The sequence below is a fragment of the Saccostrea cucullata genome, unplaced genomic scaffold (assembly GCF_032062105.1).
Source record: "Saccostrea cucullata isolate Sc308-1 unplaced genomic scaffold, CSIRO_AGI_Scuc_v1 ctg244, whole genome shotgun sequence".
In the NCBI taxonomy this organism is placed as follows: Eukaryota; Metazoa; Mollusca; class Bivalvia; order Ostreida; family Ostreidae; genus Saccostrea; species Saccostrea cuccullata.
In genome coordinates this window covers 17,501-35,059 of record NW_026925056.1, presented here as the reverse complement: position 1 = coordinate 35,059, position 17,559 = coordinate 17,501, and the positions used below count along the sequence as shown (strand labels likewise).

Sequence of the window (17,559 nt, the reverse complement as noted above, 5' to 3'; positions counted from 1 at the left end):
TCACTAAAGAAGCTATTACAAATAAAACGCAATTAATTTTGAGCGATATTCAATTTTAGCGATCTTGGCACCCTAGCTAATAATGCCAAAATTAAATCCTCGAAAAATTCTGCTTATACGGTATTTTGTATTTAGTTAACCCCCCCCCCTCCCCTCAAAGCAATCAAATGGCAAAACTATTTATTTATTCATGAAATTGATCTACCTTTTGTTGTAGGTGTGTTATTTAGTATTGAGGTCACAGCGACCTACTTTGCTGTCAGGAATTACTGGAGAGGATTCTTTGCTGCCGTTTGTGGGGCTGTCACATTAAGAATGCTTGCCATCTGGTTTAAAAATGAAGGTATTTATGCAGTGAGCTCTGGAGAGTGAAAATTCTAAAGCCATATATTTCAATTTTCTGACCAGATCTGCAGGCATGAAGTAGCATTCACATATGGATTCTTTGATGATTTTAGATTTTTTTTCTCTGCAAATCAAATAGTTTGACCTGTTTTTTGCAACTTTCTGTAGTTCTTCAATTGAAATTCATTTAAATGATTGTGTATTAAGAGGAAGTTTCCAGAAAAATTAAAAGTTATAGATCAATTTTAAAATAAAACACGCAAATATGAGTTGGCTTATAACAGTTATCCCTTCTCAAGGCTTATATATATACCCGAAGGCTATCTTAAGAATTAATTCTACAGTAATGTAGCAAAGAGCCAAAGTGCATTTTGGTTAAAGAGGTAGAGCCACTTTAGGCTTTATTCGGCCCTGAGAATTTCTGAAAATTCAAAACCGCTCAGTTTAGGTTGCAAATGCAGTATTTGTAACTTGGACTGTTGGTGACCATGTATCTATTAATTGTGACGTAATTTCACATCTAGTCAATGCATTATGACGTCATAAAATGCGTCATTTTCCTCATATCCTGTAAATTTCTTTGAAAATGACCTAAAGTTGAAGTGTTTTTTAAATATTTCATATAGAGCACAACCTCTGATCCAAAATATGCCAATATATAAAGAAAGGTCTATTTCTGAAGATCAAAAAACATGTCTTATTTTTTGGATCGTGGGCTGTGCTCATATTTTAATTCTTTGTTGAAGGTAGTCAAATATGCATATTTTCTGCAAATTTCAAGAACATCGCAATTTGTCAAAGCCTGTTTTCTAATAATTGGATTCTCAAAATGAAATTTCATTATAGAACATGAGAGCAACAAGTGTCTACTTTATTTTGATATGTGAAAATGGAAAGAGGGTGATAGTTAATTAATTGATATAAGTACAGGGCCATTTTATGTATAAGATGGCTCATGCTCTTTTGTTTTAAATATTGATTTCAGTTTTTTCATTTTATAATAGCTACTCTCACAGCTATGTTCAAAACCACCCTAAGAACAGATTTCCCCTTTGATGTTCTAGAGCTGCTTGTTTTTGCTATTATGGGGTAGGTTATATTCTCATTTACTGTAAACCAACCTTTATTCGTGAGAGAAATTTCTGCAAGGTTCACAAGAGCCTCATCATTGCGAATATTTCATGCCGCGAACTGGTCCTTAAAGTATCTGTGTCTATAAAGAACAGACAAAAAATAGGCTTGATCAGGAAAATTAATCATCACGAACTGGTTTACCCCTAGCTGCTAATTTGCAAAATAAAGTTGTCGTGAATAAAAGTTGGTTTACAGTATTGAAACGGAACAAAGTACTTGTAGACTTGAGATATTGAATTAAATATTGCTATAAATGACTTACATATTTCTACGTTTCAATTGTTGCCCAATTGTTGTAGATCTGTAATTGAAATGAATAAAGGAAAGATCAAAACTCACTGCAATCACACACACACAATATTCATGTTCTTCATTTTGTCAAAATCAAATTTAGGAAAATGACAATATTCTGACACATTGTGATTGTATCTACATATACATGTACTTAGGCATTTATTTTTTTAACATGTGCTATGAATATATTTATTTTCAATTTTTCAGCGTGCTGTGTGGATTAGCAGGAGCGCTTTTCATTTTGTTTCATCGAAAAATTGTTTTGCTCACTAGAAGACATCGCAAGATAACAGATTTCTTACAAAAAAAGTAAGTTAGCAGTTTTAAACAGATCACTTTGAAAGAAAAAAATACATAATTCCTTCAAAGTCAATAATATAAAATTAATAAATTCAAATTGCACACCACAATCACACACACACACAATGCTTTTCATGGGTCATTTCAATTTTGCCGTTTTATCTGACACATTATGATTGTGATTTCATATCTTTAACATTTTTTTTTTAATATGTGCTGTTAGTATATTTTATTTTTAATTTTTCAGGGTGCTATGCGGTTTAGCAGGAGCACTTTTTATTTTGTTTCATCGAAAAATTGTTTTGCTTTTAACAAATGATAATGTACATTGGAGATTTTGTTTATTCAGATTTTTTTCTTTAAAAAAGTGTTTGTCCATTGTAATGGATTACTTTTATATATAAAAACAAAATTCCTCTTTAAAGTTTTACTGGTAAAAAAAAGAAAAAAACTTTGACGGTTTATTTCAAGTTAAAATAGTTATTAATCTGGTGATTTCATCTTTAAAAAATTATTTATTCCAAGAGGTTATGAAAAATTTAGAAGCAGGACATTTTAAGTCAGTTGAGAGAGAGAAAAACATTTTTTAAAACATGGTTTTAAATGGTTTCCATTGTAAATGTTTGTAGTGTGATTTTTTTTTTTACTGTAGTTGACATCCAAGCAGGCAATCAATGAACTGTTCAGTAACATTACATGGACAACAGGACAGGCAGAGGGTCTGAGAGACGAGGAAATCATCAGCCATTGGAAACATGGCAGCACCAATATATATGTCAACCTAGTCATCTTCGTAGTGTTTAATGTAGGTCACAAATACTGAGAGAACAAAGTCATAACTGCAAATAACTTCAAGTAAATATGAACAATAACTGATTTTAAACTTGGATATTTTAGTTTATGTTTGGAGCTTTCTGCAATACCATGCCAGTTCCTGCTGGTGTATTTGTACCAGTTTTCTTAGTGGGTAAGTTTATTTTTAACATGTTTAATAATAAATTTATTCACTTTCAACAATTTTCAGCTTGATGAAATTGATATTTTTATGCACCAAGATTCAAATACATTTAGGTATACAAGAAAAATAAATGCTGCAGTCAGTTGAGAAATGTTTTTATTTTATTGTTCTTTAGGAGCTGCCTTTGGTCGCCTGACGGGGGAGTGTATGGCAGCCTGGTTCCCTGAGGGGATTCCCTCGGGTGACATCATCAATAAAATTGTACCGGGAGGTTACGCTGTCGTAGGTCAGTGAACAGAGTGACGTTTGTACAATATACTGAGGAGAAATCATAATAATGCTGCTTGTAAAGAAGACATATATAATGAATATCACTGTAGAATGTTTTTTTACCCAAGTGATGTGCAAGGGTTTAAATATACTGAAGATAAATAACCGTAGGCTGCTTATAAAGAACAAAAAGAATATCACTGTTTATAATGTTTTTCTCCTCTACCTTTAGGAGCAGCCTCATTTTCAGGGGCTGTCACTCGGACCATTTCAACATCAGTGATTGTATTTGAAGTCACTGGTCAAATCAGTCATGTACTTCCAGCAGTTGTAAGTAGCTAGTTTGAATTTTTAATGCGTTTCCAATATATTAAGAGTTTACAATAGTATATGTTTGCTATTATTTACTATGTAGGTGGCAGTGTTAATCTCCAATGCAGTGGCCGGGAAGTTCCAGCCGTCCTTCTATGATAGCATCATCAAGCTCAAACAGTTGCCATATCTTCCAGACATTGTATCTGCAAAAGCAAAGTATGTAGCCAAGGAAAAAGCATCTTTTGATGCGAAGAAAGAATACACAAATGAATGCTTTTTGTTTCCGTTTTCCATCTGCCTTCTGTCATTAACTGGAGGTTATTTTTATCTTTCTGCATACAAGGACCTAGAATTCTGTTACATTTCTTGATTCTGCAACAGCAATGTGGCCCAAACAAGAGCATTTATATTTTTTGAACATGTGGTTTCTTATCAAAATTGAATTAAAGAATGACTATATTTTAAAACATGTTAAGATTATATATTTTAATATTATACTTTCTTGTAAATTACTTGAATCTGATTCGTCGAGAAACATTTGATAAAAAACACTACTACTCGCTGAATAATGAAGCCACGCCCTCCTGCCTAGCAACAGTCAACATTGCTTGACGACGGGTGGTATTACAAAAAATAGCGACTGCGCGGAATTTATGCGCGCACGGTTCACTATAATATGTATTTGTATTAAACATTCAGTATAATATAGAAATATTGCATGTATTGAGTGTAACATTGAAAATTTTCACCCCAGAAAAACATTGTCAACCGAGGCGCAGCATGTTGACAATGGTTTTAAAAATTTTCAATGACACTTACATGCAATATTTATATAAAAACACCTTAAGATTACACATTATATGTAAAATATTCTCGTTTCAGTGCCTGGAAAGTATTTATAGAAGACATCATGGTCAAGGAGGTTGCCAGTATTTCATTTAGATCAAGTTATGGAGAACTCAGAGAACTTCTAACCTCTACCAACTACAAAAGCTACCCTCTAGTTGATGCTCCAGGTAAAATAACATACCTAATTTACTGGTGGTTAAGATAATAGCAAGTTTGACATCTGACTTTACACAGCTTATGTATGCAGGGTTATACAAGGGCTGTTCAATAAATAATGTCCTGAACTGTATGACATAAAATACAGATATCATGACATTAAGCTTGACTTTCTCTCATTATAGAATCTTCAATGAATTTATAACAGTTTATGTGACCACTTTTCATCTCATAGTTTCATTGTGAGAAGCTGGAAAACAAGGGCTATTCGAGACACTGCATTATAAATGAATGGTAAAGAATCAGTAAACTAGAGTGAAAATAAAAGCTTCATTGAAGCTGCAGTAAAACTTGTTAAAAATCCCAAAGAAATTTTCACTGAAATATGTGAAATTTACAGCAACCAATGCCTGTTTTATAGACAAATGAGCAGGTGGATTTCAATGATAAAAAAAATATATAATGGGCATCAAAAATGAGTACTGTCCTTGCCAACAAAAAATTATAGCAACTTATGTACTGTTTGCCAAATTTCAACAAATAATATTTGATGATGTATGATTGACTTAAAACACAAAGCAAATTTGATAGACATCATTTCGGGAGTAATTTACACTGTTTTTAAGAAACGTTTGACGGTAAAATGCTTAGAACTCAAAGGTCGCCCGATATTTTGAAAAATTAGTGAAAACGACAGCGTGTACGAATGTCTTAACAATTATTCTAAAATATCAGTAATTGTGGTTATCCATGTTTGTTTGAAATTCAAACAGATAAATGAAACTTGAATATATTGCTTAAAACCCTCAAAACAAAATTTACCATAAGATGTACTTGACAAAAACAGAGAAGATCTGACAAGAGCAAAGAATTGCAAGAGCACAAAGACAGATTGATGTGCAATTTTCTTAAATATTGGTGGTCTTGTTGTTCAAATTTGTATTCAGGGAGACAGTTTAATTTCTGCAGGAGTCTAGAAAGCATTTTTTTTGCAAAAAAATCGAAAGGTTTATTAGAGGAAGGAACCAGAATCAGGAATCCATGACATTAAATTCTTCATGACAGTGTCTAAACCCACACGCCCTGAAGAGTAAAGGAGTTTTGGGGATAAACAGAAAGTTAATGTTTTTTCACATTAACAATATTCGCCAGATCTTTGACCTTTTAACTTGTTTCTATTTCCAAACCTGAAAAAACACCCTTCAGAAGGAAGAAACAATTCCAGGAAATTATAGGATCTGCCATTTTCCAGTATACTAAGGGTCATACCCAAAGATGAGTTCTAAAAACAATTAGAAATTGGGTAAAAAATGTTACGGACGTGTGTTTTAATTAAAAGAGAATAATAAGTTAAATCATTAAGAATAAATAATTGAAAAGCGTCTTTTGCTTCTTTCCGAGCACCGAGGACATTATTTATTGAACAGCCCTCGTACATCTGGTCCCAGGATCATGAAATGTCTTAAGCTTAAGTCAAAATCTTTATGTTGTACCAAAATGTTTTTGAAGACAAGGAGACAAAAATTAAAGGGACATGGACACAGTTTCAACTGATGTTTTTCAACCAATTTCAATGCTTACAAGTCCTAGCTAAGGCATCATCTGATGATCAGCAAAAATTGGAACATCATTTATTGATTAAAAAATGAGATACAGAACTTAAAGTTCCTCAAAATGTAAACAAGGCTCATGCCTTGTTTTTGTTTACATATAGAAAATATCATATTCATAACAAATTGAAATTCAGCAAACCACTAGAAACAGTCTAATTATGTTCCCCAAACGAAGTTTGGGAACATATTGTTTTTACTTTTTCTGAATTTTTTCTTTGTTCTCCGGTACTTTTTTGTCCGCGAGTGTTCTCGTAAACTACTCATCCGATCTAGGTGAAACCTTTTTAGGGTCACTAGGTATGTTATGTAGATGTGCGGAACGAAGGTCATTTTGCGCGCACGTGCGTGCAGGTGCGCGCACGTGTAACACGTGAAATGACCAATATAATAGATTTAGCCGTAACTTTTTAAATATTGGATGAAATACTTTGAAACTCATAATATAAGGATATAATAGTAGTATAGACATGATGACATGGTCAAAATAGCAAGATCTCACGCGCACGCAGGTGCCCTTCGCTGCGATTGGCTGAAACTTAAAGTCTAAATATCTATTTTGTTTTCTGACAAAATCCTTTGAAATTTTAAACATAGTCTTACATTATGAAGGTCTACAGCATGATATATAAGAATAATCATGAACGCACGCACATGCACGTGTGCTGCAATCTGATTGGCTAAAACTTTAAATGCCTACAACTTTCTTGGTTCTCAATAATACAGGGTGAAATTTCAAATATGAATAGATATAATGATTGCCTACATTATACTACTATCAAAAGTAAATACATGGACGTGCATGCACATGCGACCGCACACAATGTATTAAAAGACAGTATACTTGAGTGTTTGATGTTCATGCAGAATTAAGAACTTCTAAATGTCAAGACATGTAACATACTGAAGCATGCAGGTCTTTTTACCCTTGACCTTGAAACTTAGGTCAAGGTCACTGGTAACCTGAATAAAATGTTGATATTAACTATTTACCAAAATCACCTTGACCTATGAACTTGAAATCGACCTTAACCTTTGTCCTTGACCCAAGGGTAAAAAGAAACATGAAGTACATGTACATGTATCTAGAAACACCATTCAGAGTTTATTTCGGTTGACAGGTTAGAAGTTAAAGATGTGGTGGTTTTTAATGACCTTGACCTTTCATCCAAATGTCACAATCAATCTTAAGTTCTTGGAATAAGATACAAGATTCAACTCCAACGTTAAATAGGTTAAGAATAAAAATACCCCCCCCACACACACACACGCACAAACAAATCAAATTAATGGCAACGTAGAGAATCACTGTTAAACTCAAATAACACCTCGGACCCACATAAAATTTCAGGAAAACTGCAGAAAAGAGCTCGAGGAAAGTGTATTAAAATATTTCATTTGAGTTTCCAAAGTATATAGAAATTATTAATTTATACAGAAAAAATTACAAATCCTGTTGTGTTTAAAATTAAAGTGCAGATGACCAAAGTTGGCATATAAGCCTTTTATAGCCTATTAATTCAGATGTCGTTAATAGCATTCGATTCTACTGATTTGAAATAATATTTTAATACCAAGCATCCTTTGTTTAATTTACCTTTGAAATTTATTTGAATTTTTCTTAGAATTACGCAATCACCAGAAATAGCGATTTTCGGTATATTAAAAAATCAATATACATATACGCTCCTTCGTAAAATAATCAGATATTTGCATTCATGAAAAAAATATTGATAAGAAGGTGTTAAACAATATAGGTCACATTAGCTGACACGAATGTCTTTTTAAACATCTCTTGTAAAACCCAGAGAGTAGCCCCCTATGCATTGGAAAAAATGAATAGTTCCGGTCAAAAAACCTTTATATATTTATTTACAAAGTATATAGAATTTACCAGGCACAGGTATCAGAGTTGTCAAAATGGTCTGAGAGGAAATATTTAAAAAAATTCTGAACAGAAAGGAAAATCCCTTTTCCATGTATGGAACTACTATTGAATAAGTTCAGTTTGATTGGTTAGGTATTGGCGTGATACCCTTAGTCGACTTTAACCCTGCCTTGTCGTCGGAATAAAACCAACTTTGAGCCCGAGGTTAAAATAAGTACAGAAATAAAATGTGAATCGATATAAAAAATATGACATATGCTTGAAAAATGGTAAATTTATATATGTATTTTTTTCTTTGATTCGCGGGATAGAAAGATATGTTAATCGCTTAATCAACATGCCATAATCATCTTGCATATGCATGTACATGTACGTGTGCGCGCATGCAAAACGTTAAACAATATATCGTTGATAGTTGATATCATTGTAACTTTTATATTCTTAAATGAAATCTTGGGATACTTAGCATATTTATAAAAGGTCTTAGAGGAATAAGGCACGATAAGGGACATGGGGAGCGTTTGGGGAACATCTGTAACGGTCCCCGTTACAATTAGCACTAGTTATCATTAGAATTAAATTCTTTATTGAAATTATCTGCTTTGAACAAACATACATTAGTATATTAATATACATGTAGGTAAACAAAACGTGACACAGACCCTGTTTACATAACAAAGGTTTGGAGCTCTAAATCTGTCTTGTATCTCAACAACTGAAGTTCAAATTTTTGATGATCATTAGAAAGACCTTAGTTAGATATTGTAAAAATGGAAAAATGAATTTGAAAATTTTTAGCTGAAACTGTGTCTATGCCCCTTTAAAATATATGTCAATTTTGTTTCAGAATAGTTTTGATATCTACAAATTTAGAGATAAATTCAGTTATTAATAAATATTTTACAGATGATTGAAAATTTGACTTAAGTCTTATGTTTGTTTCATGATCCTTGGGCCTGGACTGCTCTATTTTTATGCCCCTCTTTGAAGAAAGGAGGGCATATTGCTTTGCTGCTGTCTGTCGGTCCATTTAGTTTCTGTGCATTTTCTTCGCAATCGTTGCACATACTGGAATGAAATTTGGTATACAGATATATCACATGAATATCTAGGTAAAGTTCTGTTTTGGGTACGATCGCACCATTATGCCCCTTGAACTTAGAAAAATTTCATTTATTTGCAGTTTCGTTCATTTTCTTTGCAACCATTGCACATACTGAAATGAAATTTGGTATACTGATATATTACATGAATTTCTAGGTCAGGTTTTGTTTTGGGTACAATCGCGCCATTTTTGACAGATTTATGCCCCTTGGATCAGAAAAAAATTCAATTTCTTTCAGTTTCCGTTCATTTTCTTCGCAACCGTTCCACATACCAAAATGAAATTAAGCGTACAGATTTATCAGAGGTATATCTAGCTCAAGTTTTGTTTTGGGTACGATCGCACCATTTTTGACAGAGTTATGTCCCTGGGACTTAGAAAAATTCCAATTATTTGCAGTTTCCGCTCATTTTCTTTGCAGAGGTTGCACATACTGAGATGAAATTTGGTATACAGATTTATCAGATAAATATCTTGGTCAAGTTTTGTTCTAGGTACAATCTCACCATTTTCAGAGTTATGCCCTTTTGGACTTAGAAAAATTCCAATTTGGGGGGAGGGGGCATAAGTGTTTTACAAACATCTCTTGTTGCTCTTAAGCACTTGCAAAGATACTGCCTAAGAGATATTAATGCTCTTTCTTAGCCTCACTTTAAATTCACCCTCATGCGACAAGGATGAAAGGTGCAAAATTATAATATCTATATATTTATGATGGCATCAAGATTTCAATACATTGTACTACAGTACAAATGAATGTGTGTATTATACTCTATTCCAGACTCCATGATTCTGCTTGGTTCTATACAAAGACTTGAACTGGAGCGAGTTTTATTTGTTCATCTCAGCAAAGACCAGAAAATATTTATACAGAGTGATGATGAGGATGATGAATCAAGGAGAAGTAACTCTTCCTCTATGACTGACGTGTCGGTCATCAAACGGTCCATCACCCCACCCCCAACAATCAACATCATCCCACAGAATAAGTCCAGGTTCCTGGTGTCAAAGGTCGAGGAGAAGAAAAGGTCAAGGACACCCAGTCCAAGCAGATTCTCAATGCCAAGATCTGTAGGTTTTATTTTTCAAATTTGTAAGATTTGTGTGAATAGTGTTTATTGGGGTTACTTTCAAGCTACATGTTTCAAATCTCTAAACTGTATAGTTAAAGTAGAAGCAGGAACAAATTTTTGACATTTCCACTTGTTGCTGTATGTACTCTCTGAAAAAAAGCAATCATTTTAGAACCTTAAATATGTAAATATAAAATTTGATTTTTTTTGTTTAATGCACAGGTTATTTGTTAGTTTTATGATGCAACATATTGGTATATAAAACTTAAAGGCATATATGTACATTTTATGTTAATGGAAAAGAGGGGTTTAAGTAATTATCTGAGAGGGGATATAAGCAAGGCAATTTTATAAATGTATTTGAATTGTATTCGAGATTTTGATGAAGATTTGTTTTTAAAAGTGAATTTAGAAATTTGAGAAAGTGGCCCCTTTCCAATTGCTTTAGCAAAAGTAAGGGAGTTGTCCAATCAACTTAAAAATTATAGTGTAATCCTACAAAATGCATGTTCTACATTTATCTCAATATTTATAGTTGATATATTTGTGTAATCGGTATTTGAGTTTTAAAACTCTGTTACACAGTTTGACGAGCGAAACAGAGACATACAATGCAGGTCCTATTCATTACACAGAGGATATAGAAAAGAGAATGTATATGTTTTGGTGAACTATTAGCCTAGTGTCTTCTTACTTCATAGGTTGGAGGCAGTTGAAAGAACATACATGTATTTAGATATTTTTGGTAACTCATTGAAAGTCAAAGTAAAGACTGCTGTACAACTCTGCAGCAAGATAGCTAAGTTCTTGTTCATCTTAACACTATTATGTGACTACAGTAAAACTCGGTTATAGGGAAGTCCTGGGGACCTTTGAATTCAATTCGTTATATCCGTAATTCGTTATATACGTATAATGAATTCGTATAAACATTTATAGCGAGTTCGCAATATGAATGTTTTCCTTCAAGTATTACTACCAAATATGTTAGGGAAGCAAATATTACAAAACATACTGTCGATAACTAAGGTTTTATTATGAATTGAATTTTATAAACAAATGCTACAAGAAAATAAAATCAGTTCAATTTAGCATTTTTAAGATCTTTGAAAGTTCATTATAAAAGATGTAAATTTCATTGTATTTAACCTCATCAAGACTCAAAATGAGTTCGCTATATCCGTAAATTCGTTATATCAGAGTTCGTTATAACCGTAAAATTTTACAAAGATTTGTTAAGAATTTTGCTGGGGACCCAGAAAAACTTCGCTATATCCGTGAATTCGCTATATCCGTGTTCATACTAAACGAGTTTTACTGTACCGTAATTTACCAGATGATGTGATGAAGTAAAAAAGATGCCTAAGCCCTCTGGGTTTTACCATCTTGTGATAATTTAAGATCAAAGTTAAAGACATATTTTAAAGACTTTGTTTCACTTATAAGTTAAGAATGATGAAGTACAGAAACTGAAGTGAAGTTGCAATGGTACACATATAAATACAAAAACATTTTTATTTTCCTCATTTTTTGTAATTTACTATGTAAATGTTATGGCTGAATAGACTGAAACATGTGGCAAATAATTAGCATTAAATAAAGAGATGAGGGGAAAATAGATTATCATATAATGTTTATTTTACATGATAGGGACAGGCAAAACAGGTAATAGATAAATACCAGCGGATGTTTGACCCCTGTAATGTAGAATGTCTGTAAGGACTGCCAGAAATAATCCTTTTAGAAGGGCAAGGATGAGATTAATTATTAAGAGGGCAAGGTTCAGAGTCATTATTTAGAAGGCCAGTGTCAAGTTTAATTTTTTGAACCTTAAACTTTTCCCCACTGGTACAAAAATAACTTTCCTCTGTCCTATTTAGTACTAAATTTAGTGTCCCTTGGTGAAAATTAATTAGGATGTAAGAATACAAATTATTTATTATCTCACTAAAGAAAAGAGGAAAATAAGTAACAAAATTAATCAAGAACTTTGAAGGAAATCCTGAAACTTTATATGATTACTTATTTATCCGCTAAAGCATTTTCAAATGCTTTTTCATTTTCTTATAAAAATACTGAGTGAATTCTCTTTTATTTTGACTTTTGGCAATCACATTTATTATTTATAAATCTGTCTTGTAATATTGAATGAAAGTTATGGAACTACAAAAGATTAAGTGACTTGATGACATTGCAAAACACTTGTGATAAATGGATGACCACAAATATTTCTTTTACTGCTAAAAAGTTACAGAATTATATTTTTAGCTCACCTCAACGAAGTTGGGGGGAGCTTATGTGATACCCTCGGCGTCGGTGTCGGCGTCGGTGTCGGCGTCGGCGTCGGCGTCCCAGGTTAAGGTTAAGTTTTTTGGAGCAGTTTTCTTTTTAATTACTTCTGTGTCCTATACTGATTAGACATGCATGGAAAATGGTTTTAGTGTGTTTTATTGTACCAGACAAAGTTTCAGATGCTGCAATTTCAGCAAAGGAATTACCAAGTTAATGTTTTTGGAGCAGGTTAACATTTTTGGTGCAGTTTTTGGTGTGGGTTTCATTTCCAAGTAACTATCAGGCCTATGTTGACCAAACTTGCATGGATGATACATCTAAGGATGCATACTACGGGATTGCTTCGGATGCTGAATCTGACCTACAACTTCCGGTTGAGTGAACAGGTTAAAGTTTTTGGTGCAGGTTTCATTTCCAAGTAACTATAAGCCCTATGTTGACCAAACTTGCATGGATGATACATCTAAGGATGCATACTACCGGGCTTGCTTCGGATGCTGAATCTGACCTACATTTTCCGGTTGAGTGAACAGGTTAAAGTTTTTGGTACAGGTTTCATTTCCAAGTAACTATAAGCCCTATGTTGACCAAACTTGCATGGATGATACATCTAAGGATGCATACTACCGGGCTTGCTTCGGATGCTGAATCTGACCTACATTTTCCGGTTGAGTGAACAGGTTAAAGTTTTTGGTGCAGGTTTCATTTCCAAGTAACTATAAGCCCAATGTTGACCAAACTTGCATGGATGATACATCTAAGGATGCATACTACCGGGCTTGCTTCGGATGCTGAATCTGACCTACAATTTCCGGTTGAGTGAACAGGTTAAAGTTTTTGGTGCAGGTTTCATTTCCAAGTAACTATAAGTCCTATGTTGACCAAACTTGCATGGATGATACATCTAAGGATGCATACTACCGGGCTTGCTTCGGATGCTGAATCTGACCTACATTTTCCGGTTGAGTGAACAGGTTAAAGTTTTTGGTACAGGTTTCATTTCCAAGTAACTATAAGCCCTATGTTGACCAAACTTGCATGGATGATACATCTAAGGATGCATACTACCGGGCTTGCTTCGGATGCTGAATCTGACCTACATTTTCCAGTTGAGTGAACAGGTTAAAGTTTTTGGTGCAGGTTTCATTTCAAAGTAACTATAAGCCCTATGTTGACCAAACTTGCATGGATGATACATCTAAGGATGCATACTACCGGGCTTGCTTCGGATGCTGAATCTGACCTACATTTTCCAGTTGAGCGAACAGGTTAATGTTTTTGGTGCAGGTTTCATTTGCAAGTAACTTTAAGCCCTATGTTGACCAAACTTGCCAGGGGTAGACATTAACTTTTATTTCCACTTGTCCTTCGGGCAAGTGAACTACAATTTTGACTTGTCCGAATGCAAAATTTGGTTGCCCCAAATTTTTAAGAAAAAAAAACAGTTATTGTACCTTAATTTGTTGTAAATATAAAAGTTGACAAATTAATCTCTGTTTTGAAGTTAACTGCCAGAAAAAATGTTGATATGATGGTGATGCTACATTTGTTAATGTACATGTATATAAAACACTTTCCTGTCATTTACATGTAACTATCCTGAAAACACATACTAGAGTATGCAGGAATATTATTTTCTTACGATTTTTGTTTGAAATTCTCATTTTTCCTATAAAAAATTGAGGTGAAGCCAGAAGGAAGACACCTCGCCATGATCGTGCACCGTGAATAATTGGTGTTCTTCATAATTATAATTCCTTAATTGGGTATGGATAGAGAAAGTATTCTGTAATCTCTCTTTCATAATAAGACTGTAATGTAAGTTGTCAGACAGATAATCGTATGTTTTTAAACTACGAAAGAAAACAGAATAACGAACCCGATTTCTGAATAAAGGTAAGATCCAGAAACGCTACCGAGGGATTCCGAATGCAACAACGTCCCGTTTTTGGCGGAAATCAAGTGTTTGATTTATTGTGTTGTTTATAAACTTATACGAGATTAAAAAAAAATGTTTCTGTCAGAAATATCCACTTGCCCGATCGGACAAGTACATTGATAGTTTCACTTGCCCGAACTGAGAATTTACTTGTCCCGGGCAATCGGACAACCGTTAATGTCAATCCCTGCTTGCATGGATGATACGTCTAAGGATGCACACTACCAGGCTTGCTTCGGATGCTGAATCTGACCTACATTTTCCGGTTGAGTGAATAGTTAAAAGTTTTTGGTGCAGGTTTCATTTCCAAGGAACTATGAGTTCTTTAATGACCAGTCTTGCATAGATGATACATCTAAGGATGCATACTTCCAGGCTTGCTTCGGAAGCTGAATCTGACCTACTTTTTGTGGATGAGTGAAAATGTTAGTTTTAATGCATGTTTCATTTCCAATAAACTATGAGCCCTATAATGAGCAAACTTGCATGGATGATACATCTAAGGATGCACACTAATGGACTTGCTTCGGATGCTGAATTGGACATACATTTTTCAGATAATAGACAAGGCAAAAGTTATGGTTGCAGGTCTATTACCAAAAACTATAAGGCTTATATAACATTGTATAAACCAAACTTTCACAATATCTGCATCAAGAGATGAAAACTCTCAAATTTGCTTCAGATGCTGGATTTTCATTACATTTTCATGAAGAAGAAGTAGTTTAAATTTTTTATGTAGGTCTATTTCAAAGTATCAGATCAAAATTTCTTTTAAAAATATTTTCATTTTTGGAATGTATACTTTTTGTTGGTTAATTGTGTGACTTTGCCTTACTTAAAGACAACATTCGTTGAGGTGAGCTCTGTAATCTCTGATTACCTATGTTTTTTTAAATTAGTATTGATGGAAAAAAAGACATTAAATGAAGATGTATATGCTACTGTTATAGATGATAACAGAATCATAATAAGAATTGGTATCGTTTGTTGTTTCAGTCTAGTGCTTCCTCATTAGAGTCAGAGAAAGAGAGACAGGTGTATCACACGTTACAGCTGCCCCTCAGATCTATCCTCAAAAAATCATCCTCATCCTCAGCTCTATCAGACAGGGCCAACAGCGAAACCAATCTTCAGTGTAAGTTCTTCTTCATCAATATTACTATCAACATCAAAATTACTATTAACATCGACATTACTATCAACATCAGAATTACTATCAACATCAGAATTACTATCAACATCAACATAAATATCATCAACAGCATAACTCTTATCAACATTACTATCAATATTATCAACAAGTATAGATTTATCAAAATGTTTTTTTCTTCAGCTGAAATTACTGCTTACTATAGAAAATTGGCCAGTACCAAAAAAACGAGTATATGTGAAGATGCTCCATATATCCTTGATGTAAGTATGAGGGTCAAAAATACACATTACTATGTAGAGTGCCTTCTCAGTAAAACAAAATAAATGTTACATATATACCAGTAACAAACTTTAATATAGACCTAGATCAAAAATATAGCTTACTTCTCTTTTTTCAGAAAAGAAGCTTTACTAATCTGGCAAAGAAAGTTAGACTGGTAAGTATGTGTAGGGTTACCTTTTCTTTGTATCTTTTTGATACATTCAAACATCACTATCTTGTCTGATGGTACCTAAATAATGCCTATCATTGTTCTTTTCACTAGCCTCCAGAACCAGTAAAGATTAAGAATCTTACTACAGAACAAGTGAGTGCTAACACTTAATTTATTTTAAAAAATACATATTGTAAAAATAGTTTTTGTAGAGATAAATTCTGTTTATTTCTTTTACGACATTTATCTATGAAAATAAATTCTAAGTGAATCTTATAAGGATATATAATCATTATGGTTATTTTTGAAATGAAAAAAAATGCAAGAGTAACATTTTAAATTTAAAAATCACAACGAAGATTTATCCCAGGAAGAATATTTGTTTCTACAGTATCAAAGTTATTGCAAGTAAAAGTTCTGATTCTACAGTATGTAACTTATTCCAATGAAAATTTCTTTTTTTACAATATCAAACAAGTCATCATAGACATTCATAGTAGCATTCACGCAAGACATAGAAAATACAAGTTTATTTATTTTTAGATACATATATCTCAACAAGAATACTAAACTGCATCTTAACAAGTATATGAAAAATTATAATTGGTTGAATTTTGTCCTCAGCAAGAAGAGTGGGAGGAGCAAAGACTTACCGATCCAATAGAATGGGAGGGAGTTCAGATAGACCCCGCCCCCTTCCAGCTGGTGGAGAGAACTTCTCTACACAAGGTAACTTGCTCAGAATTTTAAAAATAATGAAGACCCACAGATAAAATTGATAATAAATAATTTTTTTAGGTATTTTGATGTGCTTACTTGATGTTTTTTAATCGTATTTGTAGGTTCATTCTTTGTTTTCTTTGTTGGGAATTAATCACGCTTATGTCACCAACACAGGGAGACTTGTTGGAGTGGTGGGATTAAAAGAAGTAAGTTTTATATACCAGTATTTATCAAGATAGTAGTACTTGGAATCCATGATAATGATCAATGTAAGCATATAAATATCTGTGTAAATTTTGGCCATCAAATTCTCTTAAGCTTTCCAAAAAAAAAAAAAAAAACATCTTTTGACATAAAAAGAAAAATTGACAAAATCTTGATAGTGTATCCAAATCAAACTGACCACAATTTCTGTTATTCAGCTAAGAAGAGCCATTCAGGGAAGAATTGATGCTCAGGCCAAAGGTCAAGATGAGACAGAGGATGAAGAAGTTGAGGAGATAGATCCTCAGAACCTGGAGGTGGAGATGCCTCAGCCTCAAAATGAATACAGACTGGTTAACACCTCTAACGAGGAACTGCACGGAGTGCTAGTGACTAAGGACGAGTGACTCGTTAACACCGCTAACAATGAGCTGCATGGTGTGCTAGTGACTAAGGATGAGTGAATTGTTAACACCTCAAACAAGGAGCTACACAGAGTGCTAATGACTGTGGGC

At 33.5% G+C, this 17,559-nt stretch overlaps 1 protein-coding gene across 1 annotated transcript in view; it reads left to right on the top strand.

The window, feature by feature from the left end:
• The window catches only part of LOC134267948 (chloride channel protein 2-like), a 37,748-nt gene that overhangs the window by 18,326 nt on the left and 1,863 nt on the right, over window positions 1-17,559 (top strand). The window contains exons 11-28 of the mRNA XM_062750155.1: window positions 218-343; window positions 1,350-1,434; window positions 1,981-2,082; window positions 2,321-2,396; window positions 2,726-2,878; window positions 2,971-3,040; window positions 3,207-3,317; window positions 3,534-3,631; window positions 3,717-3,832; window positions 4,499-4,632; window positions 10,006-10,295; window positions 15,528-15,666; window positions 15,865-15,944; window positions 16,082-16,120; window positions 16,229-16,270; window positions 16,742-16,846; window positions 16,960-17,046; window positions 17,263-17,559. The exon at window positions 17,263-17,559 is cut by the window's right edge and continues 1,863 nt beyond it. Of these exons, the coding sequence (XP_062606139.1) occupies window positions 218-343; window positions 1,350-1,434; window positions 1,981-2,082; window positions 2,321-2,396; window positions 2,726-2,878; window positions 2,971-3,040; window positions 3,207-3,317; window positions 3,534-3,631; window positions 3,717-3,832; window positions 4,499-4,632; window positions 10,006-10,295; window positions 15,528-15,666; window positions 15,865-15,944; window positions 16,082-16,120; window positions 16,229-16,270; window positions 16,742-16,846; window positions 16,960-17,046; window positions 17,263-17,451 (2,042 nt within the window). The 3' untranslated portion in view covers window positions 17,452-17,559. The remainder of the gene's footprint in view (window positions 1-217; window positions 344-1,349; window positions 1,435-1,980; window positions 2,083-2,320; window positions 2,397-2,725; window positions 2,879-2,970; window positions 3,041-3,206; window positions 3,318-3,533; window positions 3,632-3,716; window positions 3,833-4,498; window positions 4,633-10,005; window positions 10,296-15,527; window positions 15,667-15,864; window positions 15,945-16,081; window positions 16,121-16,228; window positions 16,271-16,741; window positions 16,847-16,959; window positions 17,047-17,262) is intronic.